The sequence below is a fragment of the Ruditapes philippinarum genome, unplaced genomic scaffold (assembly GCF_026571515.1).
Source record: "Ruditapes philippinarum isolate M1 unplaced genomic scaffold, ASM2657151v2 ctg644_1_1_1_1, whole genome shotgun sequence".
Classification (NCBI taxonomy): domain Eukaryota; kingdom Metazoa; phylum Mollusca; class Bivalvia; order Venerida; family Veneridae; genus Ruditapes; species Ruditapes philippinarum.
This window is the reverse complement of record NW_026859959.1, coordinates 106407-134136: the sequence shown is the minus strand read 5'-3', so window position 1 is coordinate 134136 and position 27730 is coordinate 106407. Positions and strand designations below refer to the sequence as shown.

At 32.5% G+C, this 27730-nt stretch overlaps 1 protein-coding gene across 1 annotated transcript; it reads left to right on the top strand.

Moving 5' to 3' along the window:
- The first annotated feature begins 450 nt into the window (after nucleotides 1-450).
- LOC132758417 (uncharacterized) lies at nucleotides 451-27398 on the top strand. Its single transcript, XM_060750089.1, has 22 exons — nucleotides 451-509; nucleotides 2921-3027; nucleotides 3813-3891; nucleotides 4270-4548; nucleotides 5807-5983; nucleotides 6346-6465; nucleotides 7068-7185; nucleotides 7630-7800; nucleotides 8357-8521; nucleotides 9005-9145; nucleotides 9378-9648; nucleotides 11974-12039; nucleotides 14186-14262; nucleotides 14932-15006; nucleotides 17465-17658; nucleotides 19312-19486; nucleotides 20561-20632; nucleotides 21454-21535; nucleotides 22118-22251; nucleotides 22936-22975; nucleotides 24625-24716; nucleotides 25551-27398. The coding sequence occupies exons 1-22, from the start codon at nucleotides 501-503 to the stop codon at nucleotides 25727-25729; spliced, it is 2823 nt and encodes a 940-aa protein (XP_060606072.1). The 5' UTR covers nucleotides 451-500; the 3' UTR covers nucleotides 25730-27398.
- Nucleotides 27399-27730: the final 332 nt, after the last annotated feature.

Here is a 27730-nt window from a genome sequence, read left to right as displayed (position 1 = left end):
CAGGGAATTTAAGTGAATCTAAAATGTTTTAAAAACCGAAAACAGAAAAAATTTTGGAAATTAAAATTTTTAATGAAAAAAAATTTAAAATAAAATTTGGGTTTTAGAAATAATAAAACTGAAATTGAATAATATTGTGCCCTGAAAAAACCCAACCCTTCCCAAAGTTTTAAGGGCCTTAAAGTTGATTAATTTCTGGAAATCTTTTTTTAAACGTAAAAAAATTTTTTAAAACATTTTCTCTCTTACTGAAAAAAATTTACCTTCTTTTTTTAAACGAGTTTGGTTTTTAATGAGTTGAAAAAGGGAAAAACCCTTTTAGTGAGTTTTAAAAACCTTTTAATTAAAAAAGGGGGAAAAATATAAAGGGGCAAATTTCGCCCCTAAGGCAAATTTAGGAAAATAGGGGGGTTTATGGGTTTGTTCCCGGAATTTTCACTTTTTATTTATAAATTTAAAAAAATTTTTAATAGAATCCAAGACTTAAGTCACTGTGGAAAATGTCACAGGTAATTATTTGCCTACTGTTTTTTAACAACTACTACAGTATGAGGTGTATGTTTTTTTCAAAAATTTATTACGCAGCTGTTAAATTCGTACAAAATATTTTCGACCTTTTCTAGTGGATCCACTGGCTAGACTTTCGAATATGTCCGCAGTTATTTTTAACATTTTAGAAAAAAAAATCTTAAAAATGTAACATTTTAAGTTTCTCTTAAATCACTCAAATTGTTTCTAGGTTACGGTTAAGGGTTAGTGTGATGGAAAAGAGTCAACTCGGCCCTCTACGAACTCGGCACGGGTCAACTCGGCACGGGTCAACTCGGCCTACTTTACAAAAATATATAGGCCTATAACGTTTATTAACTATTGGCTTGCATGTTGTTAAGGGTAAAATGAATAATTAAGAAAATATCTTAAATTATTATTATTAATTATTTTAAAAACCGTTCCCAAAAATAAATTTATTTGAAAAAAGTTATTTTTTTTGGGTCTGCAGTTTTGATAAAAATTAAAATAAAAGCAAAAGGAAACGTCATGGGGAAAAAAAAAATATAACATTTGAAAAATAATTAATTTTTTTTTTCCTTTCCCCAGGTCCAAATATTTGGGTGCCTGGGGAATAAAAGAAAAAAAAAAAAATAAAAATTTAAAGGGGGGTTTTTTTTTTTCCTTAAAATGCATTTTTTTTTGAAAACCAGTAAATTTTTAAATAAAAAGGGAAAAAAAAAAAATTTTTTTTATAAAATAAGTTCAAATTTAAGGGGGGCAGGGGGGATTTATAAATTTTTGAGGGAATGAGTCAATTTTAGTTATCTCCAAAATTAACGGGGGGTATTTTTAAAAACATACACATTTGATTTTTAAAAATTTCCCGTGACAATAGGAGTCCTTTTATGTCTTTTACCCATTTTTAAAAGTGGGCCGAGTTGACCCGTGCCGAGTTGGAATAGGGCCGAGCTGACTCGGTGGCCGAGTATGTTTAAGGGCCGAGCTGACCCGGATTCAGTGTGATGGGTAAGGATTTGTGTTATGAGTTAGTCAGAAGGTTAGAGGGTGAGGGTTAGGATTATAAAACACGGATTTTACTGTGGACAAATATTAAAAGTGCTCCGATCCACTTTAGGGTGTTAACATGTTAAGACCAATTTTGATGGTCATCGCAAAATCGTTACTTTAGATATTATGAAAATCTTATCTCATGGACAGATGGAAGTAAAATCTTCGGTTCAACATGTTCAAGAGTAATCTAATCACTTATTCCAAGCAATGGTTTCATTTAACAGTTTAACTGTGTTTCAAATTAGTCAGGAATGTCCTATATATAAATTAAATAGAATGAGTATGGTATAAAGTGAGTGAAGTCTAACTACAGTACAGGACAAGCGAAACCAGCAAAGTTTGTATAATACTGCAACCACAGCTATTGTGACAAACTTAGTTTCTAAATTACAAATTTCAAACAAAGTCATGAAGTTAAAGGGTTAAAAAATGAAATATTTTGAAATCGACCGCACATCAGAGCATGGCTTTTGCCTTGATCCAAACAAGTGAAAACTGACTTAGGATGGTTTTAATCCAAACGCTTTTTTATTGATTATTGATTATTAATTTTTTCCCTTCAGATTTATCCCCAAAACAAGTTGTATTGATAATTAACTGTCATGGTTTTACTGACATGTATGTGTTGTTTTTCTTTCACAATCTCATGCCACAATTGTATGTTAATAAATTGTATGTTAATAATGTGAGAAAAATATTTTTGGGATTGTAAATATCTGGGGAGGTATTTCTTATGATGGTAAGATGCATCTGAAAACAGTGTGTGGTAGTTTTAATGCTGCCAGATGTTACACTGAAATAGTCATCCCTGCCATCCTAGCGAACATTGTGAAGGTAATGATGATGTTAAATACAGCAAGATAATGCCCATTTTATATTGCATACTTAAACAAGGATGTTATTGCGGGAAATATCATCAATCGCTTAAATTTAGCATAAAAACACTTTTTTTTTCCCCAAATAAAAACACATGGGGAACTGCCTTGGATGTGATTGCAGACGAATGACCTTTAAATTTTAAATAGCGGGACCGGGGTTTAGCATGAAAATGCCATGATAGCTTTAATTAAAAAAACATTTTAAATGACTCAAAAATTTTGCACCTTCTCGGGTTTGTTTTAAAAACAAATAAATTTTTTAGAAATTTAAAATTTACCCCTGTGTTGATTTAAAGGAGATATAAGCAAAATGATCTGATAAACTTTATTTATGGAAATGAAATGAATTTTATATTTTAAGGTTAGTTAATAATTTCTAATTATATTAATTATTATTAATTTAATAAAAGTATTGTACAAAAAATCAGTACTGACTAAATGTTTTCTTTTACATACAGTGCAACTTTTTTATGTTTTAGGGTGTGGACGACACTATTGTGTGTCTAATGTCAATGGGCTTTGACATACAGGACTGCCAGGATGCGATCAATTTTGGTAAAAATACAGTGGAATCTGCTGTTGAATGGTGAGCTGTGTTTTGCTGTCATTTTCAGCATTTAATTTAAGTCTGTAGACTTATTAGATAAAAATCATTAGGTATGTGTAAAATGAATCATCATAATCATAACAGCTGAAGGTTAATCCGATTATAAATGCATTTATTTTCACACTTTCAAAATATTTCAATGAATACTTTTGATATGCAATGATTTTTTTTTAGAGTCCAGGTCAAACTATTTTGGAAAATATCCAATGAAGTCTCAAAATCTTAAGAACAACCCATCTTTTTTTCAAGTTCATACATTCATGTACCTTTTCAGTGATGTATTTCAGGTGAGTGATACATGGCCATCGTGGTCCTCTTGGTTTCAAGTTTATACATGTATGCAAAATATCAGCGCTGGAAATTGCACATATGATAATATAGCTCAGCATCCATGGGTTTTTTGTTTTTTGTTGGGTTTTATTTCGCACCGACAATAGTAAACAGTAATGGTCATATTGGTAGCTTTCTAGCTATACTGCTCGAGGAAGACCTCAGGTGCCCGCTCTTGCACTCTTTCAGACACTAATAGAGTAGAATTGCTGATGTTCTGTAAGCTAGCTGGATAGCCTCGTCACTTGAAAGAACCCAATGTCCCTGATGGGATTTGAACCCACAGCAGTGAAGAGCAAGTGGTTTGAAGTCAGCAACCTTAACCATCCTGTCATAGATGCCCCTTCGTGGTGTTTAAGGTGTGCGTACATGTTCATTAGTCATGTACTGACTCATGTAGAGAGATCAAATAGACTGCAGTTTATTCTTTACAGGATAGTTGCTGGTAAGCCAGGACTCCGCCCAAATGCTGCAGTGGGAGAAGAGGCTGGACTGAGTCTTAAACTTAGATCTGTAAGCAAGTAATCAAGAGTTTTTATCAATTTTACCTAGGCATCAAGACTGGTTTAGAAATTGATATTCACAAGGTTGATATTAAATATATTGATTAATCACTGTCTCTTATAACTGATGATAAAAATTATATAACTGGTAAAATTTTTAATTTAAAAAAAAGAATTTAATATATCTTTTGGTCATGTCTGTTGAGCAAAGTCTTAATTTTTTTACCTTAGTTATTAAGTAAAAACATTTATGAAACTTGATTTGGCAAAACACTCTTGAAATTAAAGAGTAACTCGCTAAGTTTTAAACAGGTATATATTTTATTTGAATTACAGAAGTTTAGCCCTTTATGAAATTATGTTCTGTTTGTATTATCAAATATTACAGACAACGTCCACTTTTGGTACTGAATCTACACAGTCATCTTACCAGAAGCCTCATCCAATCCCAGAACCCACTTCTCAGCCTCAGTCTGATATCAACCAATCAAAACCCTCGGATGGTCAGTCCGGTGACTCTACAGCTGATCTGAGTCAACCAGAAGTTCATATTGTCAGCAGAATGCACATGAGTGACGCTCAGAGGAAATACAAAGAAAATTTTGAGCAGAAAAAAATGGATGAAGCCAAAAAACAGGCTGTTTTAGAAAAAAGGAGACAAAAAGAGGTAAGAATCGCTTAGATGTTAGCCATTGGTGGCATATGCCTTTGATACAAGCAATAGATAACATAATTTGCATAAGTTATTGTTGGCATGTTTGCCCTGTATAGGAGCCATCAACAACATATGCCTTTTAAAGGAGCCATTGCTGGCATGTGCCTTTTATGGCATGTGCCTTTTATAAGAGGTATTGATGGCATATGCCTTTAATAGGAGTCATTGATTACATACATGTATGCCTAAAATGCCTTGTATAGGAGCTATGGCTGGCATATGCCTTGTATAGGAGCCTTTGATGGCCTAATAAAAATTATGCCTTTGATAGGAGCTATTGCCGGCATATCCTTTGTATAGGAGCCTTTGATGACATATGCTTTAACAGGAGACATTGATGGCATTTGCCTTGTATAGGAGCTATTGAAGCCATATGTCTTGTATAGGAGCCTTTGATGGCATATGCCTTAAATAGAAGCTATTATTGGCATATGTCTTGTATAGGATTTATTGCTGGCATATGCCTGGTATAAGAGCTATTGCTGCCTTTTATAGGAACTATTAATCATTAATGGCATATATCTAACATAGGAGCCATTGATTGCATATGCCTTGTACATTGGCCATTGATGGCATATACCATTTATATGAGCTTTAGATAGAATATGCCTTTTATAGGAGCTATTGATGGCATATGCCTTGCACATTGGCCATTGATGGCATATGCCTTGTACATTGGCCATTGATGGCATATACCATTTATATGAGCTTTAGATAGAATATGCCTTTTATAGGAGCTATTGATGGCATATTGAATCAAGTCATAACTGATAATTGCCTTTGATAGGAGCTATATTTTTATTGTTGGTATATGCATTTGATGCAAACTATGGATGAAATATCCCTTTAGGGCCTATAAGCCAATGATACAATGGAGGGGGGTGGGGCTATTACAGAATCACTCTTTTGTTGACCTATCTTCATAATGTCAGCACTATAAATCCTATACCTTTTGAAGGTATTTCTTCAAAAATTGACTCAAATTTTCACCTCAACAAGGTAATGTGCAGAACCAATGCTGCCAATTTCTGTAAATGAAGATCATTTTGTATTTTGACTTTTTAGCGATGAACTGTCAATCATTGGACAGGCTATATCTCTGTCAAATTATTGTGTCTTGTTATCTATTTTGATTAAAAGATATACATGTACAGTTAGAAAGCAAGCATCATAACTATCTTAATTCTGAATTTTTTTATGTTTATTTTAGGAGCATGCTAGGATTCTGAAGGAGATAGCAGATGACAGAGAGAAGAAAAAACTTCTTCAGGCTACTCCAGGTCACTCAGAAGCTAAGAAGGTCTCCACTGAATCAGATGTAAAGAAAGATGTGAAAACTGAATCAGTGACACAGTCATCTAGTTCTAGTGGAACTTGTCTTCTTCAGGTAAAAGTTCAGCCAATTATGGCTTCTGAAAACTTCTCGTTTATTGCTTTAAGGTGATCCTCTTTAATTGTGAAATGGAATAGTCCTGCTATGCCAGAACAGCTCTATATATCAGTCCATACTCATAACTTATTCCAGTCCAGGCTGCAGTTTTAATGTAGTATTTACCAGGCTTTAGTTTCATGAAAGTCTATAACTGACTGAAATCTCATTTTTATTTTTAACTTTGTTTTTGTCACATTTGATCTCATATGATGCTGTAGTTGCATCATAATCTATAACGTCTGTGTCAGGCTGTAGTTACATTATAGTCTATACCAGTCTTTAGTCACATTGTACTCAAAATTCTCTATATTTTACAGATCAGATTACCAGATGGGAGATCCTTGCGTCATTCCTTCAGTCCTGCTTCAACATTACAACAAGTATGGGAGTTTACAGCTAGTCATCATCCAGATATGACTGGATATACCTTCATACAGGTACCTATTAACCATTGCTACTTAAAGCTTGAATACACAGTCATAGATTTATAGAATAATTTTGATAAAATTAGCAGCATTCTGAGTTATGTGGCTAATTAGAAGGGCCCTTTAATTCATGTTTAAGATGATCATGTTTGTAAAGATTCCATTAGGGACATTTATGATACTAGTATAGTTAAAAATAGGAAAATAAGAATCTCTGTGGCAGAGTGGTTAAGGCTGATGACTTGATCTTACCCCTGTGAGTGAGAATCCTATCTGTGACTTCAGATTCTACCATGTGAGGAAGATATCCAGCTGGTTTATGGAAGGTCAGTGGTTATACTAAGGTGCCAGCTTGTGCCTGAAACAATAAATAGAGTGGTTTTCCCCCACTTATAAAGCTGGAAGTAGCCAGTGTTTGTGTGACTTAAAAATCCAAAAACAAAAACAGTTGGAGAAAAAAAGAGAAGAAGTTGAACTAAGGTAATTGTTGCATAGCAGCACAGTAGTGGCAGTGTTAAATTGTTTAAAATTTGACTTGGATTTCATATGTGTGAAGAAAGTCGAATCTAATTATTATCATGTATATTTAAATTGTCAACATATTTTTTTTTTAGCCGTTCCCTAGACATGAGTTTACACCAGGTGACATGCCATTGACGCTGACTGTGCTTAAACTGACTCCCACAGGTTCTTTAGTATTACAGAAGAAACAAACGCCTTCAACATCGTCAGGTAAGTCCTCTTCCTGAACATTATTTACCTTATACTTTCCTTCCTGACTGTGATTAAAATGTAATAATAAGAAAATAAAAGGCCTTAATCACAGAAGGTAGGTTTAGCCTTACTGCTAACAGTTTATTAGATGGTAGGCAGAAGTTTATTTATTATACAGCCTGATACAAATGGCCCTCAAGTCTATATCCACATCCACAGGCACTAGACACAATTAATTTACCTCTATATGCTCATAATACTATATATAAAGAATATAATTATATTCTTTATATATAGTATTATGAGCATATAGAGGTAAATTAATTGTGTCTAGTGCCTGTGTCCACATCCAGGGAAAAAAATTAAATTCTGAGTGTTACACAATTTGTTGACAAGAACAAAATGTATTGTTACTATATCTGTAGCTGTCACTAAGTTATTAACAAATATTTGTTTTTATAGAGTCACATTCGTCTCATGAACCAATGGAAACATTGTCATCTCCGCCAATGGTTGAGGTCAACAGAGAGGTTAACAGAATTCCACCAAGTCATGTACATGATGCACCTAGAGGCCACAATTGGGGTCATGGTATTTCAATGGATAATGAGAATCAAAATGCCCCTCACCAAGGTATATATGCGTTATTTTTTCATGATAAGATATTGGTTTGATTTAAGCAATTGTCGTGACAATTTGTAATCTTAATAGTTTTTTGCCTATGAATATTTATGTAACTGTTATGATGAAATAAAAGTAAGAATAAAAAAATCATACAATTGCTATTCATAATTTTGGTTGCTAGGGGTGAAACATGACATGTCTATGATACCTGTATATAGCCTCGCCATCGCCATCTTGCACATTGGCGCTGTATTTCCAGACTATACTTTTTACTGCCCAATGTTTTCATTTTCAAATTGCAATCCCTCAAACAAACAATAGAAAGTACTAAATTTAAAAACATAACATGCCCAGTATACAAATTTAGTACAGCTAGGGTAATGATTTTACCGATACTAAAGTATTGCTGTAGATGCTCTAAAGATGAAAAGTAAATTCAAGTTAAAACAAGGCACTGCCTTAACCGGAAGCAGTACATTTAAATAATGATTATATGCAGAACATGTAAAAATGTTGTTTTCTTATCACAGATATACGATTGATATCATGTATAAATTTCTTGAAGAGTTTGGTCAGCCAGCCCAAGAAGAGATCATGGAAGAAGATGAGGAGGAGGAGCCTCATAGGGTAGTTCCAGGAGGTATGGGGCGTGGTAATCCCTGGGATGGACTCCAAATGCCTGGTGGTATTATTGGACAACGTATGCCTCCCCCACATGGAAATATCAGGGGTGAGTTTTCTTATTTGTGTCAGCAACAAACAATATGCATTATTAATTTCATAGAACTGTGCCTTGCTTTATCATTTACATGGACTCATCTATTTTTGATTCTTGACAAAACTGTCAATTTTTTTAGGTAAATTTGAGAATATTGGTGTGTAAACAAATACTTAGGGGCGTCTGTGGCCGAGTGGTTAAGGTCGTTGACTCCAAACCACTTGCCCCTCACCGCTGTGGGTTCGTCCTAGTTCTTTCATGTGAGGGAAGTATCCGCAAAATTTGGAAAGTGGGTTCTACACAGGTCCCCCAGCCCCGAAAAAAATCACAAAACTGGAACGTCGCGATATGACTTATACTGTGTTGATATGACATAAAACCCCAAACAAACAAAAAACAAATACTTTTAAGAGAAATTTGTTTGTATATTTTCATCAGAATATGATGTCTGTAAAATTTAAAATAAAACAGCCAGTATTGTATATTGTTCTCTAGGGCAAGGTCATGACATATTTGGGATGCAGATTGGTGACCAAGGTAATCAAGCTTTTGGAGGAGTTGGACAAAGATTGGTTGCTATGGGTGATCCGAGTCATAATGATGGTTACCAAAATAGACCTGCAAGGGAACTGGCATGTAAGTTGCTGGTTTATTATTTGTATCAATTATGAATTTTAATGCTGATTTTTATGGCCCCCAAATTAGGGAGATGTATAGTTTTTAGAGCACCGTTCATCCTTCTGTGTCAAGTTTGTGTCTGGTCTATAACTTTGTTGTTTATGGATGGAGTTAAATTTTGTATAAATATGTAACACAGTGAGAAGGTGTGCAAGATCTAGCTTAAATGTCTGTGATTTTGTTTTGATAGTGGAGAGAGCCCAGGCGCGTATGGCTCAACCTGTGCAGGAGCCCATGAAAACTCCAGGCACAAGTTCCGGAACATCTTTATCGGGAGCAAATCAGCCTGTACAGTCACTACTGATCCATTGTTTAAAACATATCACACACAGATTAAACGACCCTCGGCATCAACTTCTGAGTCTGGCTGGTATATCTGAGGATATGGCACAAGTGATTCTAGAATTCTTGCTGAAAGAGAAACAACTTAAACCCAAGACCCTCAATGCATTTATTCCATGGTAAAGTGCATACCATTTTTAGCTCACCTGTCACAGAGTGACAGGGTGAGCTTTTGTGATCGCTTTTCGTCCGGCGTCCGTCCGTCGTCCGTCCGTCGTCCGTCGTCCGTCCGTCCGTCCGTAAACTTTTGCTTTAAATGACATCTCCTCATAAACCACTGAGCCAATTTCATCCAAACTTCACAGGAATGTTCCTTTGGTGGTCACCTTTAAAAATTGTTCAAAGAATTTAATTCCATACAGAACTCTGGTTGCCATGGCAACCGAAAGAAAAATCTTTAAATATCTTCTTTTAAACAACCCTAAGAGCTAGAGCTTAGATATTTGGCATGAAACATCTTCTAATGAGTGTCTACCAAGTTTGTTCAAATAAAAGCCCTGGGGTCAAAATTGGCCCCGCCCCAGGGGGTCATTGATTTTCCCTATATGCATATAGTAAAAACTTAAAAAATCTTCTTTTAAAGAACCCAAAGAGTTAGAGGTAAGATATTTGGCATGAAACATCTTCTAGTGAGTGTCTACCAAGTTTGTTCAAATAAAAGCCCTGGGGTCAAAATTGGCCCCGCCCCGGGGGGTCATTGATTTTTGCATATAGTAAAAACTTAAAAAATCTTCTTTTAAAGAACTGTAAGAGCTAGAGCTTAGATATTTGGCATGAAACATCTTCTAGTGAATGTCTACCAAGTTTGTTCAAATAAAAACCCTGGGGTCAAAGTTGGCCCCGCCCCAGGAGGTCATTGATTTTCCCTATATGCATATAGTAAAAACTTAAAAAATCTTCTTTTAAAGAACTGTAAGAGCTAGAGCTAAGATATTTGGCATGAAACATCTTCTAGTGAGTGTCTACCAAGTTTGTTCAAATAAAAGCCCTGGGGTCAAAATTGGCCCCGCCCCGGGGGGTCATTGATTTTCCCTATATGCATATAGTAAAAACTTAAAAATCTTCTTTTAAAGAACTGTAAGAGCTAGAGCTTAGATATTTGGCATGAAACATCTTCTAGTGAATGTCTACCAAGTTTGTTCAAATAAAAGCTCTGGGGTCAAAATTGGCCCCGCTTCAGGGGGTCATTGATTTTCCCTATATGCATATAGTAAAAACTTAAAAAATCTTCTTTTAAAGAACCTTAAGAGCTAGAGCTTAGACATTTGGCATGAAACATCTTCTAGTGAATGTCTATCAAGTTTGTTCAAATAAAAGCCCTTGGGTCAAAATTGGCCCCGCCCCAGGGGGTCATTGATTTTCCCTATATGCATATAGTAAAAACTTAAAAAATCTTCTTTTAAAGAACCCAAAGAGCTAGAGCTAAGATATTTAGCATGAAACATGTTCTAATGGGTGTCTACCAAATATGTTCAAATAAAAGCCCTGGGGTCAAAACTGGCCCGCCCCGGGGGTCATTGATTTTCCTTATATGTGTATAGCAAAAACTTAAAAATCTTCTTTGAAAAAACCCAAATAGCTAGAGTTTAGATATTAAGCATAAAACATCTTTAAGTAAATATCTACAAAGTTTGTTCAAATAAAAGCCTGGGGGTCAAAACTGGCCCTGCCCCAGGGGTGTCATTGTTTTTAACTATATGTGTATAGTAAAACTTAAAAAATCTTCTTTTAAAAAACCCAATGAGCTAGAACTTAGATGTTTAGCATGAAACATCTTCTTATGGGTATCTACCAAGTTTGTTCAAATAAACAAATAAAAGCCCTTGGGTAAAAATTGGCCCGGGGGGGGGGGGGGGGGGGGGCTATATACCTATATACAGGTGAGCGACCTCAGGGCAATCATGGCCCTCTTGTATATAGATACTGTTTTAGCTTGACTATTCTACATAAGAATAAGGAGATGTCAGTTGGTATCTCAAAAACAACTGAATGGAATTGGTTGAAAGTCACACACTTATTTAAGAGCACAAAAGGTCACTGTCCAGGCTCTTGCTTTACTATCAAGCATTGAGAATTGTAAGGTGCTGTCCTACCAACAGCTCTTGTTTTAAAGGTAGTTGAGTAATATTTGAAATAATGAGCCTCAATTAGTTCATAACTTTCTTTTATGTTATAAGAAACAAGTTGAACTTTTTTCTATTGATTCATGAACTGCTGAAGTTGGGAAGTTCTAGAATCTTTTTAAACACAATTCTCTGCAACTGTTATTTAGAAGAAAAACAATCTCTTTTTCTGAGATATTTTGCAGTTTTGCACTTTATTTCTTAATAAAATAAATGGATTGAATTATGCATTGTATTAATATACAGGGTACAAATGCTTTGGATGATGTGCAGATTTTATTAACAATATTCTAAGAATATGTTGTTGTTTTTTCTTTCCAGTTATTTGAGAAAACTGATTTTAGACTGTTATCCGTATACAACTAATGATTTACTTCATTCTGTAAGGTAAGTTACTAACTATTACAGATTTATCATCCTGTAATTTAAAAGCATGCTGTTTCTCATTACTTCCATGATTTATTACAGAACTATTACTAACTATTAACATATTAAATAAGTAATTGAACAATGGGGTCTCTGTGGCAAAGTGTTTTAAGATGCTATCTTTCAATTGACCCTCTCAGTTGTGAATTCGATTTCCGTCAGGGGTTTTTAATTATTTCATGTGATAAAGCTATTCATCTAACTTGCAGAAGGTTGTGGTTTCACTTAGGTACATTCTTGTACCCGAGATAACGCTGAAATAACCATGAAATAACACAATCATGAAGGGTTTTTTCCAGTTAAGGAGAAGAGTCATTGTAGGACTTTTATTACAGTGTCTTTGTGGCTCGACATCTAACAAAAAGTGAATGTTTGAAATACTATCACAAACTGTGGGAGACATTAAACACTAACAATAAAATTATCGTTGTTTACTTTTTAGCTCGACTATTCGAAGAATATGAGAGCTATTGTAGTCGCCCCGGCGTCGGCGTCCGCGTCGGCGTCTGCGTTGGTTAAAGTTTTTTGTAAAGTCAAATATCTCAATTATTACTTGAGATATTCAATTGAAACTTACAATACTTATTTATAGTAACAAGGTACATAAGATTGACAAGTTGGATAACTCTGCCTACAATATTGACAGAATTATGCCCCTTTTTAACTTTGAAATTTTGGTTAAAGTTTTTTGTAAAGTCAAATATCTCAATTATTACTTGAGATATTCAATTGAAACTTACAATACTTATTTATAGTAACAAGGTACATCAGATTGACAAGTTGGATAACTCTGCCTACAATATTGACAGAATTATGCCCCTTTTTAACTTAGAAATTTTGGTTAAAGTTTTTTGTAAAGTCAAATATCTCAATTATTGCTGGAGATATTCAATTGAAACTTACAATACTTATTTATAGTAACAACGTACATCAGATTGACAAGTTGGATAACTCTGCCTACAATATTGACAGAATTATGCCCCTTTTTAACTTAGAAATTTTGATTAAAGTTTATTGTAAGTCAAATATCTCAATTATTGCTTGAGATATTCAATTGAAACTTACACTACTTATTTATAGTAACAAGGTACATCAGATTGACAAGTTGGATAACTGCCTACAATATTGACAGAATTATGCCCCTTTTTAACTTTGAAATTTTGGTTAAAGTTTTTTGTTAAGTCAAATATCTCAATTATTGCTTGAGATATTCAATTGAAATTTAAAATACTTTTTTAAAGTAACAATGTACATCAGTTTGCAAAATTGCATAACTCTGCCTGCAATATTTGCAGAATTATTTGCCCCTTTGAAACTTAGAAATTTTGGTTAAAGGCTAAAAGTCTTCAGAGATATTTACTTGAAACTTTACACATGCACTAAGGGTCATAATTGGAGGGTCATAAATGTATGTCACTGACTAAGTTCCATAACTCTATCTTGCATTAAGGCTGATTCATATCCCCTTTTCTACTTAGTCTCTTGGTTAATGTTTACATGCAAGTTTTACATATCTCAATAACTATTAAAGGTATTTATTTAAAACTTCACATATGCATTTAGGGTCATAATTGTAGGTCACTGACAAAGATCCATAATTCTATCTTGCATTTAGGCTGATTTTTCTCCCCTTTTTCAACTTAGAAATTCATGGTAAAGTTTTGCTTGTAAGCTGTTATCTCAATAAACTACTGAAGGGTTTGTGCCTTTTTGGGGACAATTTATGCATTCATAATAATAAAGTGATTTACTTGATAAAACATCTTAATAACAAGCCTTTGTACCTTTCTGTCAAATTTATGTATTCATAGGTAATTAGTATTATTACACTAAATAAAACACCCTTGTGACATTACCTTCCGAATAGTCAAGCCAAATACTGTATAATTAGAGTCTCTCTAAGGCCTATAACATGAATTTATAAAAAAAAATTAGCCCTTTTCGTTTGTGAACTTAAAAAATTTAACATTATCAAGGCTCTTTTACTATCAAGCACTTAGAATAGTCGAGCATGCTGTCCTACTGACAGCTCTTGTTTTACTTATAATGTATGGTAATTTTACTGTTTTCATTGAATGTTATCTGAATGTTTCCATGGTATTTTCAGGTTGCACACAAATTTGTCACACCTCAGTCTTAGTTCCTGTCCTCTTATAACTGATGCTGGAATTGACTTCCTTAAAAGTAAGTTCTGTTTTGTTGTTGTCTTTTAAATAATACATTATCAATTTATTTAATTAGCCCTAATGGCCTGTTGGGGGGTAACAAAGCAATCAAGGTACCCTTCAGAAGTTTTGCAGGTCTAACAAGAAGCTTAATCATATATATGAACAAATCTGTCATTTCATAAATCAATAGTGAAGTTATGGAATCAGCCTAGTTGTTTAACATAATTTGTCCTTGATATATTTTCTTTGACAAATAATTGTACCAAAACTGTAATGTCCCATTTTATTAAGCAAGTCATGCATCTTACTTCATATCTTGCTCTTGGATAGATACATTCATTTAGTTATAAATATATAATAATTATTGAATATTTACTCTCAAGTTAACAGACTTTGTGGCTAAGTAGATAAGGTGACTGACTTCCTAACAATTGCCTCTCATCACCTTGGGTTTGAATCTTGCCAGGGACTCTATGATAGTTTCACTCAGATGCCAACTCTTGCCTGAAGTCTTCATTCACCAGTATTGAGGGAAATCTACCATATAACCATAACAAAAGTTTTAAGTGAAAAATAAACAAGTATTCCTGTAAAAAAGAAAATCGGATACTTGTACAAGTCTTCTATGTTAGATTGAAAGATAGAATTTATCACACATTGATGTTTAACTTTAATTTATTTTCAGCACTTAAGAAATTGAAGAAACTTAATTTGAGCTGTTGTAAACAATTGTCAAACAAATGTGTGAGCACTTTATCAAGTAAGTATGACTTTTGTATGATACTTATAGAGTAATACTCTTCTTACAAAGTTTTCATGATAGATGTTTGTTTTTGTTTTATTTGGTTTTATGGCACACCAACACAATTTAGGTCATATGTCGCTGAAACAGGAAAGTTGAAGGATAACCTCAGATGTTAAAAACTTAAGCAATATTAGGGGTCAAAACTACCTCACCCGCTGGAGATAAGAAATGCATAAACTCAAAGCCATTTTTTTCATTTTTCTAACATTGAAATAATTGTGGTGTAATTTTCCTTCAAAAAAGTGATTATGAAAATTTTTCCTGAAAGTGCCCATCTGCTTCAAACTTCATAGGTTATAAAGGTTGCAGCATTTTTTAGCTTGACTATTCCAAGACTTGTATTCACATCAGTTTCAATTCAATGTCGCCATCCCAAATTAGTTAAGTTTTGGATGCAAGTTTGTATTTCCAAAACTATTGTTTAGTTCTACAAGTTTAAAATATGTATACTTACCCATCTTGGTACTTTGACATTAGGCATATTTCATTAATTCTTGACACACATGTTTGGTGATATAACCAGCTATAAAACACAAGATGAGGCATATTTCGCTTTAGAATGACAAAACATACACTCATACAAGTAGCTTATATACTAGTTTAGCCTGTACATGCTTGTGGAAATCCTTATTGATCTTTTATTTATTTCAGTCTGAATATGTATCCGAATTTTTCAGACATGATTTTTCAATTTTTTTTTATTTCCAGCGAAAAATTTCCTTTAATATTTCCTGAAGCATTTTGCATATATGAGCAAATCTTGTGTTTCTTTGATCAGTAACTTGATTTAAAACCATTATTTATCTCGAAAGTTAGGAAAGTTGTAAAAAAACATTTTTACTATTTTACATAGGAAGCCATATTATTCGCAGGCATTTTGTATTTTTTTATTTTAACTAAGTGCAGTTTAACCATGTACTGTAATAATGGATAATTTAAACCCCTAATGTACATGGGAAGTTTTAGATTTTACTTTAAACCATAGGTAACCTTGCGAGATGGCCATTTTTATTTTAAGCAGTCTCTGTTAATTCTCTAAACGCAACCCAATTTTACGGGGGACAACCATTCCTTTGGGTGCACTTTGGGTTTCAACAACAATTTTTGGGTGCATTTAAACCTGCAACCCTATTCTGGGGGGATCAGTCAGTTTTTGGGGGCATTTTGGTTTTGGGTTTCAATTTAGTATAAATAGGGGTGGGATTGCCGCATTTCGAGGTCAAAGTCAAAATTTTTAACGTAAAGCCGCTCGGTTTTAAAACTATATTTTATAAAAATAAATTTACATAAAAGTAAGGCTATTTAATCTAATAGACATTTTTTTTTCACTTTTGAGTTTTTATAAGCTTTCTTTTTTAAAAATATTAAATTTTTTTATTGTCAGAAATAAACATTTTATTTTGCCACGTTCACTAAGCGCCTTTTTGTTTCCGCGCTTTCTAACTGGGGAAAGTCTTTATTTGGGTTTGATAATTGGGGAAGCTTTTAATTATTTAAAGTTTAAGAACTTATTAAGAATTTTTAACAAAATTTTTTAAGTGATATTTCTATGCAAAGAAACTAGTAATTTTAAAAAAAGATCTACTTTTGGAATATAAAATAATTAAAGATGAATTTTATTTGTGTAATTTGAAAGATACATTCCCAATTGATTTTCTCTTGTGTGAATTGCATGTTTACATTATCAATCTTGAAAACATTAGAATTATATTAATGCTTGGAAATTTTTCATGTTTTACTGTTTATCTATAATCGTTGGTTTAGTCTTTATTAAAGTTATAAATTAATAAAAACTTTCCCCTTTGTGATTTTTACTATAAATAATAGATATTTAATAAAACCCCAATTATATTAAAACAAAGCAGCAGCGGGTTCACATTTTCAAATCGTGACATACTTTAAAAGTCTTAAATCAAGACTTAGTTTTTATTGATTAATTGGGAAACTTCACATCCCCAATTGTAAATATAGCAAAGTGTTATAACAATTATACGTGAAGACAGAACGTCACGTGCCTAATCTTTACACATGGGGGAAATGGGTTAAATTCATGTCAAACAACATGATTGACACGGTCTCATAATTCTAAGTTACTTTTCTTACAGTCATGTGCTTATAATAGTTGAGCAAGCTGAGGGACAGCCCTTGTTTAAAAAAAACTATGAGGAATCTTGATGTTATATATCCAATGTAGTTATTTGTATGTCAATACTTTATTTATACTAACATTTCTTCAAAATATTGTTTTTTCTTTGAATGTTTCTTTGTTTTTCTTCTATGAATTTCAAGATTGAAGTTTTACACTTGTACCATTCTGTAATGAAATATGAAATGGTTTAACCATAATTATATCTACCAGTACTTATAAATAAAGAAATGAGTTTTCTAAAGTGTATCAACATGTATTTTAAAGGCCTACAGAATTTGGTATCACTAAATGTTGAGGACACTGGACTGACAGACCAAGGTGTGATACAGTATTTATCTAGTCAACCAGAACATCTTCAGTTACTCAACTTGAACAGAACATCAGTTACCCATGCTATAATCCCTCATCTACAATCATCCACCAAACAACTGAGGTCCTTATACCTAGAGGGTACTAAAGTAAGGTTATTATATGCTTATATTGTGTTATATGTGTCACAGGGTGAGAGAAAACCGTTCAGCTTGACTGGGACTCGAACCCTTAAAAATCTCTTCCGCAGCTTTACTGGCGGAGTTACCCTGCTGCTAACACATTTTCTCCCAATCAATGAACAATTCTACATGTATATTGTCACTAATTGTTATGTTATAAATGATATACATGTAATTTTAGTCCCCTACCAGTTTAACCGGAGGGGACTTTAGGTTAACCCTCCGTCCGTCTGTCCGTCCGTCTGTCCGCACTACCGAAAAGGGATAGGGGGCCATCTAACTGTAAACAGAACAAAAGAGAACAATAGAGTTCATTCCGTAACAATAGAGTAAGGGGCCATTGGCCCTCTATTAAACAATAGAAAATAACAAAAGAAATGGCCCCTTATTCCATTTCGGCCGGACGTCCGTCCGTCTGTCTGTCTGTCAATCCGTCCGTCCACAAAACTGGATCCCGAGGTAACGCAAAAAGTACTGAAAATATTTTTATGAAACTTGAAATATGGGTAGATGGCAGTCTGGGGATTATGCACATCTTTTTCTTTTCTTCCTATGTTGAAAATTTTGGTTGCTATGGCAACAAATAGCCTGAATTTCAAGATTTCTGATTTAAATATTTCAGCTTTTTCACTATAAGTTCTTTATTTCTTAAGGTGTTAACTTCAAACTTTAAATATAATTTTCTGGTCATCAACCACATCATATGTGACAAGGTTTACAACTCTAGCACAAAAATTATCAGTATTACCTCCCTTGAACTTAGAATTTTTATGAGAAAAAAATGTTGTCTTTTTTAAAAAATTTCTTTATTTCCTAATGTATCTACCTCAAACTTCATATATATGTTTCTTATTATCACTCAACATTTTTGAGAAGGTTAAATACTCTAGCAAGACTATTTCCAGAATTACGTCCCCCTTGAACTTAGATTTTTTTCGAGAAATTGGTATTTTTTACTCCAACTTCTTCATTCCTTATAGGATTTACTTTAAAATCCCACATCATAATAATATGACAAGGTTGTATAAACATAATTTCCTTACTAGGCAGGGAAACTTAACATATTACTGTGAAATAGACAAACTAAGAACTCAAAAGATTCATTCATGTCATTCATTCACTGGTAAAATTGAAATCAGAATGTTGCTGGGGTTCTAACCGGTAGGGGACTTATGGATTGCTTGCAATACTATGATAATTGCTTGTTTTTTATTAAAGCTTTACATATTTAGATGATTGAAAATTTTTTCAAAATTTCAAGTAAAATTTTAGGAAAAGAGTATTAAGAGTTTAAAGATATATTTTAAATTCATGTCATATTTTGCTTGATTTATTAGAAATTTTCAGGTAAACTTGAACTAAACAAATAGACAACCCAGAATCTGCTGAATTTCTTAAATGGGCTTGTCAAGCTTCCATATTTGGATCTGTCCATTATCAATGTTGGGGTACTAGGTTATCAATACAAAGCTTTGAAGTTGATCAACCAACAGTATAGCACCACGTCTGTCTGCACTGATATTCAGGCTGGCCTGGCTCTATACTGGTGGCAAAGGCCTATCACTTTCAGATCAAGAAGGGAAAAGGGTTAATATGCATGTCTTTTATTTTATGTGACAGGTTGTGAGTTTATCTGGTATCAGAGAGTTGGAGCAGTTGGAGTGCCTCAGTGTAGCCAGGACTGGTATAGTGACAGAATCTTTGTACTGTCTTGCCGCTCATCCCGGTCTCAGGTCCCTTAATATTGCCAATACAGAAAATGTAAATGGAGATGAGGCTCTCAGACAACTCTCAGGTATTTATAGAATTTCATATATTCTGATTTTTAAAATTAATATTGATAAGCAAAGTCAATATTCTATTCACAGTGATAGGTCTTGTCATCATCTCAGATGATTTGATTTGATATATATTGGGCAATTCAAGCTGTAAACTGATTTACTATATAATCTAAAAATACCGTATAAGTGTTTTTTTCTGCGGGCTCCAAATTATGCGTTTTTTCCAAATTTTGGCATGTTTTTATTTTCTGCGGCACATTGTTTGGACAAACGGGATTTAAATTCTGCAACTCGTCTTATCAATGACTAAGTCACATTACCCTATCTATTATATTTGCATGTATACGTTCGCATTTGTTTATCGTTGTCACTGCAAAACTGTATAGTAATTACAAACAATTATATTGTTTTCTTGCAAACAAATATAATGTGCAATTATAGAAAGATCAGCGTGAAGTGACGTGTGAAAAATATACCCCGGTAGTATCTTTAATTTAATAAAATTGATAGAAGTTTACCGTAAATGAGATGACAATTAAAGTATACAACGATTATTTAGCAGTATAAGGGTTGGAATGGTTTGAAATATCTTTATTCTTAAATTAGCATAATTAACAATATGTACATCCTTACAAACACAGATTACATACTTAGCCGACAGCAATTTTATACAACTTGAAAACCCGCTAACCGTAATAATCTGTTAGTCGTTATTACTTTAGACGAAATGGGTCACAATGCAGGATACATATATCGTAGCAGGTAAGAGAAATATTCTGCGGCTTTTTTTTCTGCGGTGCCAAAACTGACCGCAGAAAACGCAGAAATAAAGTCACCGCAGAAAAAAACACTTATACCGTAGCTGCAATCTCATTGGGCTAAACAGTGGTCAACATAACAAATCATAAATCATATATACTATGTGATTAAGTGTTGAATATTTTTTTCAAAATTTGCTCAAATGTTCACTTTCAAAAACAATGATAAATGAAATTGTGTATCAGATAAATGTCACTTCTATTGCAGTACTACATATTCGAGATATTTCTGTGTCTTGTGTCAGACATATATTATATCTCTATTTTCAGATTTAAAGTTACATACATTGGTGCTTCCGTCAAGACATACAACAACTAATCTGGGAATAAAATACATATCAGGTACAAGTTACATGTTGGTTAACCAACTAACTACAACAGTGATTTTGATAACAGATTGAATTTTTCTTAACAATTAACACCTATTTCATTATGGTTTTAACATGTTTTTACTTTGGACAATAAATAACCAATTAATCAAGGACGCTGGACTTTCTTAAATCAGAAAAGTTTCCTGTTAGCTGTCTTTCAAGTTAATGACTGGGTAAACAAATGTCAGCAAGTGTCTAACTCCACCATTTAGTTTTGAAAGTTGTCATATGAGTTAAGACCTTGACAATATTGATGTGACCTTGAACCTGATTTATTAAAAAGAAGCACTCTGTTCTCAGTTCTTTCAATACTGTTGGTAATAAATTTAGACATTTGCCACCAGTCTAGTTAGAACAGACTGCATTACCTTGTGTTCTGACAATACACTTTAGGATACTGATATTGAATTCCCTTAATCTACATATGGACATTTACAAATTCAAAGTAGGAAAAAATCGTGAATTCAGCAGGATATCATGCAAGCAGCAACTAGATCTATCCATGCAATCATTACAAACAAAGATCAGCAGGTACATACATGCCTTCTGATCATGGTCGACACTGTTTGCTACTCAGTTCGTACTTTTTTAAAACTTTCCCTAAAAAAATAATGAATGGTTTTGTCCATATTGAAAGATGGACAAATCTGTTAAAGATATTTGACATGATAAGGGTTAAGTAAAATATAGCTTTGCAGACAAATGAAGGACTGAGATAATTATGTTTGTTAAAGTGCTTTTTGTTTCCATTGTTCTGATGAATTTTATTAACTACTGTTTGTTTGATTTTAGGTTTGTCTTTATCATCATTAGATTTAACCAACTATATCCTTGTGGGAGATGAAGCTATGGAGCATATCGGGAAAATGTCAAGGTATATGATGATTGTTTAAAGAGTTTTGCTTTGTTTTCTTATTTAAAGTCACTTAATTAGGGCCTGATATTCTACAATAATAAACTACCTAGTACAATTGGACAACATTTATAGATCTCATATACATGTATATAAATCTGTTATGTGTAATATCTAAGTGGACTGTTGGGTTACTTATTGTTAAATTTCAGAATCGTGCATTTATTCCTATATTGTTTGTAAGAAATTAATCTGCAACACAAACATGAAGCATTTAATCAGCAGATATATTATTAAACTATTTAAAGTTAAATTTACTAAAAGTTCAAATCCCAGTGTGATTGCACATATTTGCCATCTTGTATATTTTCTGCTTATTTAAGAGCAATTTAGCTAATTGTTATATCTTAGTTATGCTTTACAGTGTCACAGGAATACATCAAATTATTGTTTAACAATCTAACAGCAATATAGCTAATTGTTTCTCCAATAATGATTAACAGCCATACTTTATATCATTGTTGCTTTCTATACAAGACACAAAACTGTCAATATTAAAAATGTCAATATATAATCTGTAGATAAATTATATGTGTGTTTCAGTTTAAAACAGTTGATATTGAGTAACACAAAGGTATCTGATGTGGGCATGTTTTTCCTGGAAGGTTTAACGCAGCTAGAAGTTTTAAATATTGATAGAACATTAGTCACAGATGAAGGTGCTAAAATTATTGGTGGTAAGTAAAAGAATTTTTTTTAAATTAACAGAAAGAAAATAAAATATTTAAAAACACAGAATCTGATTGATTGTAAGGCAAGTTAACTTGGATTACTTTGCACACATGAACTGGTATGATTGTACTATGTATATTATTCAATTTTTGACTAGTGTGCCATTGAATATGATGTGATATTTGCCGGAAGAAAGAATTTTTTTTTTAAGTATAACCTTATACATGTACAACTTTTGCCTGCTTTGTCGAAGCATACACCGTCAGGTTTGCATCATCTACATACACATACAAAAGTAATTAAAGTTCATACTCTTCATTGAGGTATAGCCTTTAAGTATAAAAGTAAAGTAATGATGTTTTAATTGAGAAATATGCCATAAAGAACAAAACGCAACAAATATGTTTTAATGCACACTAGTAATTAACAGTCTAATGGTGTATGGTCATTGAATAAGAGTCTCAATCTATTTTTAAAACTGGGAAAATCCAATTCAGCCAGTGAATATGATACTACATCCAGTGAATATGATTTTATAAAAAGTTCTGTTGACTACTGTTTGGACCATATAATAAATATATTTATACAAGTTTAACCCTTTCAGTGACATTATCGATTTATAAAGAATGGAAAGAAAATTGAAATATTGCCCACAAATATTATATTTAAAGACACAATTTCTTTTTCAGCATTAACAAATCTTGTGGAATTGAGTCTGTCTTGTACAAAGTAAGAATATATTTACAGCTATTTCTTATTTTTAACTGCTATTTTATTGTATGCCATATAATATCTTGAGAGTTAAGATCAGTGAAATAAAATTAATATCACAGATGTTTATGTCTTATTTTCTCAAATTAAAAAAATATCCTCAATGAATTTTAGCCATGTGTAAGTAAAATTATTAGGGAAAAATGTAATCTATGTTAAACCTTGTCATGAATAGTAAAATGTAAGCAATGATGTAATAAATGTAATTAATTATCGGAGATGTCTTAATACAGAGAGTACCATTCTTTTTTCCTAGCGGTCATTTAGTGTCTGAATAACTTATATCAAATAGAACAGATGCATGATGCTTGTAAATGTTAGAGGACATCTCTACATGCAGATTGACTTTGTATCATTTAATATTAATATATTTTCTTCTTATTAAATTATTGCTTAATTTAAAAAATAAATATTGATTTATTACATGTACTGTAACCCAATTTATATTCGCGAATACAAATTTTCGCGTTTTGCCGAGGTCGGACATATTCGCGAATATTAATTTCCGCGTTCTCTTGATTTCCGAAAAGAAAATATTCGCGGATTGGAAAGTCCGATGGGGCTGTAAAATCCATTATCCGACTATTAATCTTCAATAATTGAGGTCATTATTGGTGTCTTTAATGGTATTAACAATACTCTAGCCGTATATTGTATAGGTAAGTAAATTGTGATCACAATTCAGCAAAACATTTTCTCTTTATATGCACATCTTATTTTCAAAACATATTTATATTTTGTACCCACAGTTTATCTAGAAAAGTCTTTAAGAAATTCAATTTAAGCGTTTCATAAAAAAAATACCTTCTCCAATCAGGGATCGAATCCACGCGAGAAAATTATGTTATATGAGTCCGCAATCTAACCAACTGAGCTATACAGGCTGTTAAGTTTGACGGGTAAAATTGATACTAGTATAAAACCATCTTGTATTTCACTGTTTGTAATTATGTACACGCAATACCCTTTTGTGATGCTGGATAGGTTTATACCACCTTTGTCTTAACAATTCACTCAAACAATTATTTTACAGGATCCAAAAAACATTAGCCTTTTGTGATCCACTTTTGTCAATATACTTAGTATAGAAGTGTAAATATGAAGAAACTTAAAACTGACACATGCTCCGTATAGTACCCTATACGTATCGTGATTGACAATAGGCCTACTAGTATTTCATAAACTGTATTAAAATGTGGATGTTTATTTTGATTGCTATATTGACATAGAGTTCTTTTGATATTCATAAAATAGTAGTAGTTTACTTAGTTTGTGTTTTTATTGCTTTATGGCAATATTCATAACAATTCATTACTTCCTAACAGGTGCCCGTAAAATTCGAATATATCCGGTCAAGTAGCTTTGCATGAACAACGTCTAAAATAAAAATTTCTCTCCAATTTATTCGCGAAATCGTGCGGACTTATTCGCGCAAACAAATATTCGCGCTTCGTGGCCATCCGCGAATAAAGCGAATATTAATTGGTCGCGAATATTCGTTGGGTTACAGTATATATAAAGAATTAGGCTTTAAATAAGTGTGATTTGCGTTTCTGAGAAATTTGATTGTGAAGCTGTCATATTATTGGTTTACTTTATTTTTGCAGTGTAACAACGAAGTTCCTGTTGTCTGGTGTCTTAAATAACTGTACTAACCTAGCAAAGCTGAATCTTAGTAAAACTATGGTCACTAAAAAAGGTAATTTCACTCATAATTTTTACATTTTGATTTTCATGTACATAATACATTCAATTCAAATTATTCAGAAAATTATGTGGTCATAGGCAGCTCATACAATTTGAAACTTAGTGGTAGAGTATTTTGTTATATGACCGAAAAGGTATAAAGCAAATGATATGTCTAATTACCTTGAAGTCTTAAACTTTTAAGTCTGTTTTGTTTTTAAAAAAAATGCATTTAATGCCACTTTTTTCAGTACTAAAGTTTGTAGTTTCTTAAAAGTGGTAGATGTTTTATCAAGGGAGATGTTTTATTAAGGGAGATGTTTTATTTAGGGCTTCTTGGGATACCGATCATTCTCCTCCTATGTATTAAGCCTAGCACACTAAATATTTTAATTGAACTTATTATTATCTTCAATCTAGACAAAACTGTTCATCATTTTTAAGGAAAATTTCAAAATAATAACTGATTGAATTATAAACATTGCAGACCATGATCAGACAGCATGGATATCTGGATATTTGATAAAATGGTCTTTTGAAAACAGCATAGGCTTACTCCAGTCTTTAAAATCTTGCTCAGGTCTATTTAATTATTTAATACTTGTGATTAAAAAATGGCTGAAATCTACTTATGTTTTTGAGACTGTCTATTGAAAATTGGGTCAAGCATGTTAAGATGCTAATGACAAAACCAAGAGTTGTATGATTTCTGACATTTGCCATTCTAAGGTAACAATATGTGTATAAACTTTACAACTATTCTTATGAATATGTATTCATAATTTTTTACTGTTAATTCGTTTCTTGAAAAAAAAGTTAAACTTGTTCTTTTTCCCCTTATTTTTAGGTGTTCTTAGTTTGTCATTACTGTTTCTTCAAATGATAAATCTGGATGGAACAAAGGTGACCCCTGACCTTAATATTGATATGATGCAGGAATGTCCTAAATTGACTCAGATGTCAATAAGAAATTTAGAACCATTCACCAGAGATGATGAAATTGAGGAAGCTGACATGGATATGTGACCTTCAAGTCTGACCTTGTAATTTGAACTTGGTATTATCCTGACCTCTATATGTTGCAAAGGAGGAGATGAGGAAAGAAGTTGACTTTTTGTATAATTTTAAAGCTGCAGTTATATGTTGATGTGAAGGAAGGGAGACAATTTTCAAATGAATAATTTAAGCATTGAAACAAAGAAATACAAATATCACAAAAATGAAGGGAGACTACTATCATAAAAATAAAGGGAGACAATTATCACAAAATAAAGGGAGACAATTACCAAAAAAAGCAAATGGAGACAACTATTATTAACATGCAATAATTGTGTGTAAATTAGCTTGTAAATAAGAATTAATCAAATGAATCCAGTTAAATATTATTAATTAAATTTAGAGATTAAATAAATTTAATATCACTAAGATTCTATCACAGTCTACATTTTTTTTCTTTTCTGTAATATATTATCTCGATGTGATTCTGAGAAGTTATTCAATAACTGAGCACAATTTTTACATTTTCTAATCTTTTTCACTTTATTCAAAACTGTTGTCTTTGATTTATTTTACTAATAGGATACGTCCAGGTTTAAGTAAAAAATGGCAATTATTTTGTGAAAATTTTTCTTATAACAAGTGTCTAGTTAAGGAATATACAATGCAATGACCATTCTTGTGTCTGTCTAGTGAATCTGACTATGCTATGTTATTCACATTGCATCTAAGATCAGCATTTCTTCTATAATAGTTTCCTTCTATTAATGTTGACATACATTTTTATTCCAATGTGCACAAGTGTCTTTTAACACAACATTATTCAGACTCATTCTTTGTTACTTATAGAACAAACAAAAGGATGTTTTGCAATCATTTGTCTTTTACTTCTGTGTTGTCAAACTTTTTTGTTTTCCACACAACTTTTTTTTTTGGTTCTGTTCATTTCCAAAGGACAAAAATGTATTTGAAATATAAACTTAAGCTTACCAGTTTTGAGTGACCTATTACTTTTTTGGTATCAAATAATTGAGGCTAATGGTCATTTGTGCCAACTGGCTGATTTAGAAATTATGTGGAATTACAATTTGGTCACTTGTAGATAAATTGGTAATCACTGGTTAGTTATCCAGGAAAGTCGGGTAGGCAGTAAGATTGTTGAGACATATGTTAGATTCAGCATAAATCAGACAAACAAACATGAATTGAATATATAATAGATACATTTGTACTGCATTGTCTTGAGAAATTTAAGAAGATATATATTTTTTTTATTTTACTTGAGGGTATATATCAAAGTTAAATGCTTTGTTTGATTTTTTGAAATGCTTGTATTCAAATAAATTATTTTAAACTTTCAGTTTTGCCAAAACTATTTATCATTTTATAGAAAATTTCAAAATAAGTACTGAATGAATAATAAACAGTGCAGACCATGATCAGACAGCACAAATGTGTGCACTGGTCACATGGGTAGATTCAATTGCCACCAGGTGGCTAAGGGATTGATATCCTTGTATTCCTATTCCAATTTAATTGATTAAAACAAATTTTGCCATTTGTATGAGCTTAATTCAGAAACAATTTTGTTGCAAATCAATATTAAGGCACACATTTATCATGTGTTAATTGTTTATATCGTTATGTTAAAGGGTTTGTTCATACACACCAAATTGTTGAATAAAGTACTTAGTTTAAACCCAGTTCAGTTATATTTTGATTTTGTCTGGTATAATTTTATTTATTGTTGCTAGTGTAGACTTGCACCAGAAGAATACTTGAACATTTTGATTTATTTTGGAGGATGGTGGTGTAACATATACAGAATAAGTCTAGCAACTAATTTTGTAAAATGCACCCTTGTCACCACTGTACCCGCCTTGCTATATTGTAAACAGAGCTCTGTTTATATTTATATAAATTACGAGAACTACTCCCAATAAGGAAGTGTGATTCTAGCCCAGATAATGTTCTTACAATGTTTAGGTGTACATCTAACCTTGTATCTAACCTATCTAGTGTTGAGACTTA

What these genes read in the sequence shown, in the direction of transcription:
- LOC132758417 (XM_060750089.1), top strand. An exon ending in TGAGTCTTAAACTTAGATCT is followed by an intron (nt 3,892 to 4,269) that starts GTAAGCAAGTAA and finishes CAAATATTACAG; the next exon opens with ACAACGTCCACTTTTGGTAC. An exon ending in TATACCTAGAGGGTACTAAA is followed by an intron (nt 17,659 to 19,311) that starts GTAAGGTTATTA and finishes TTTATGTGACAG; the next exon opens with GTTGTGAGTTTATCTGGTAT.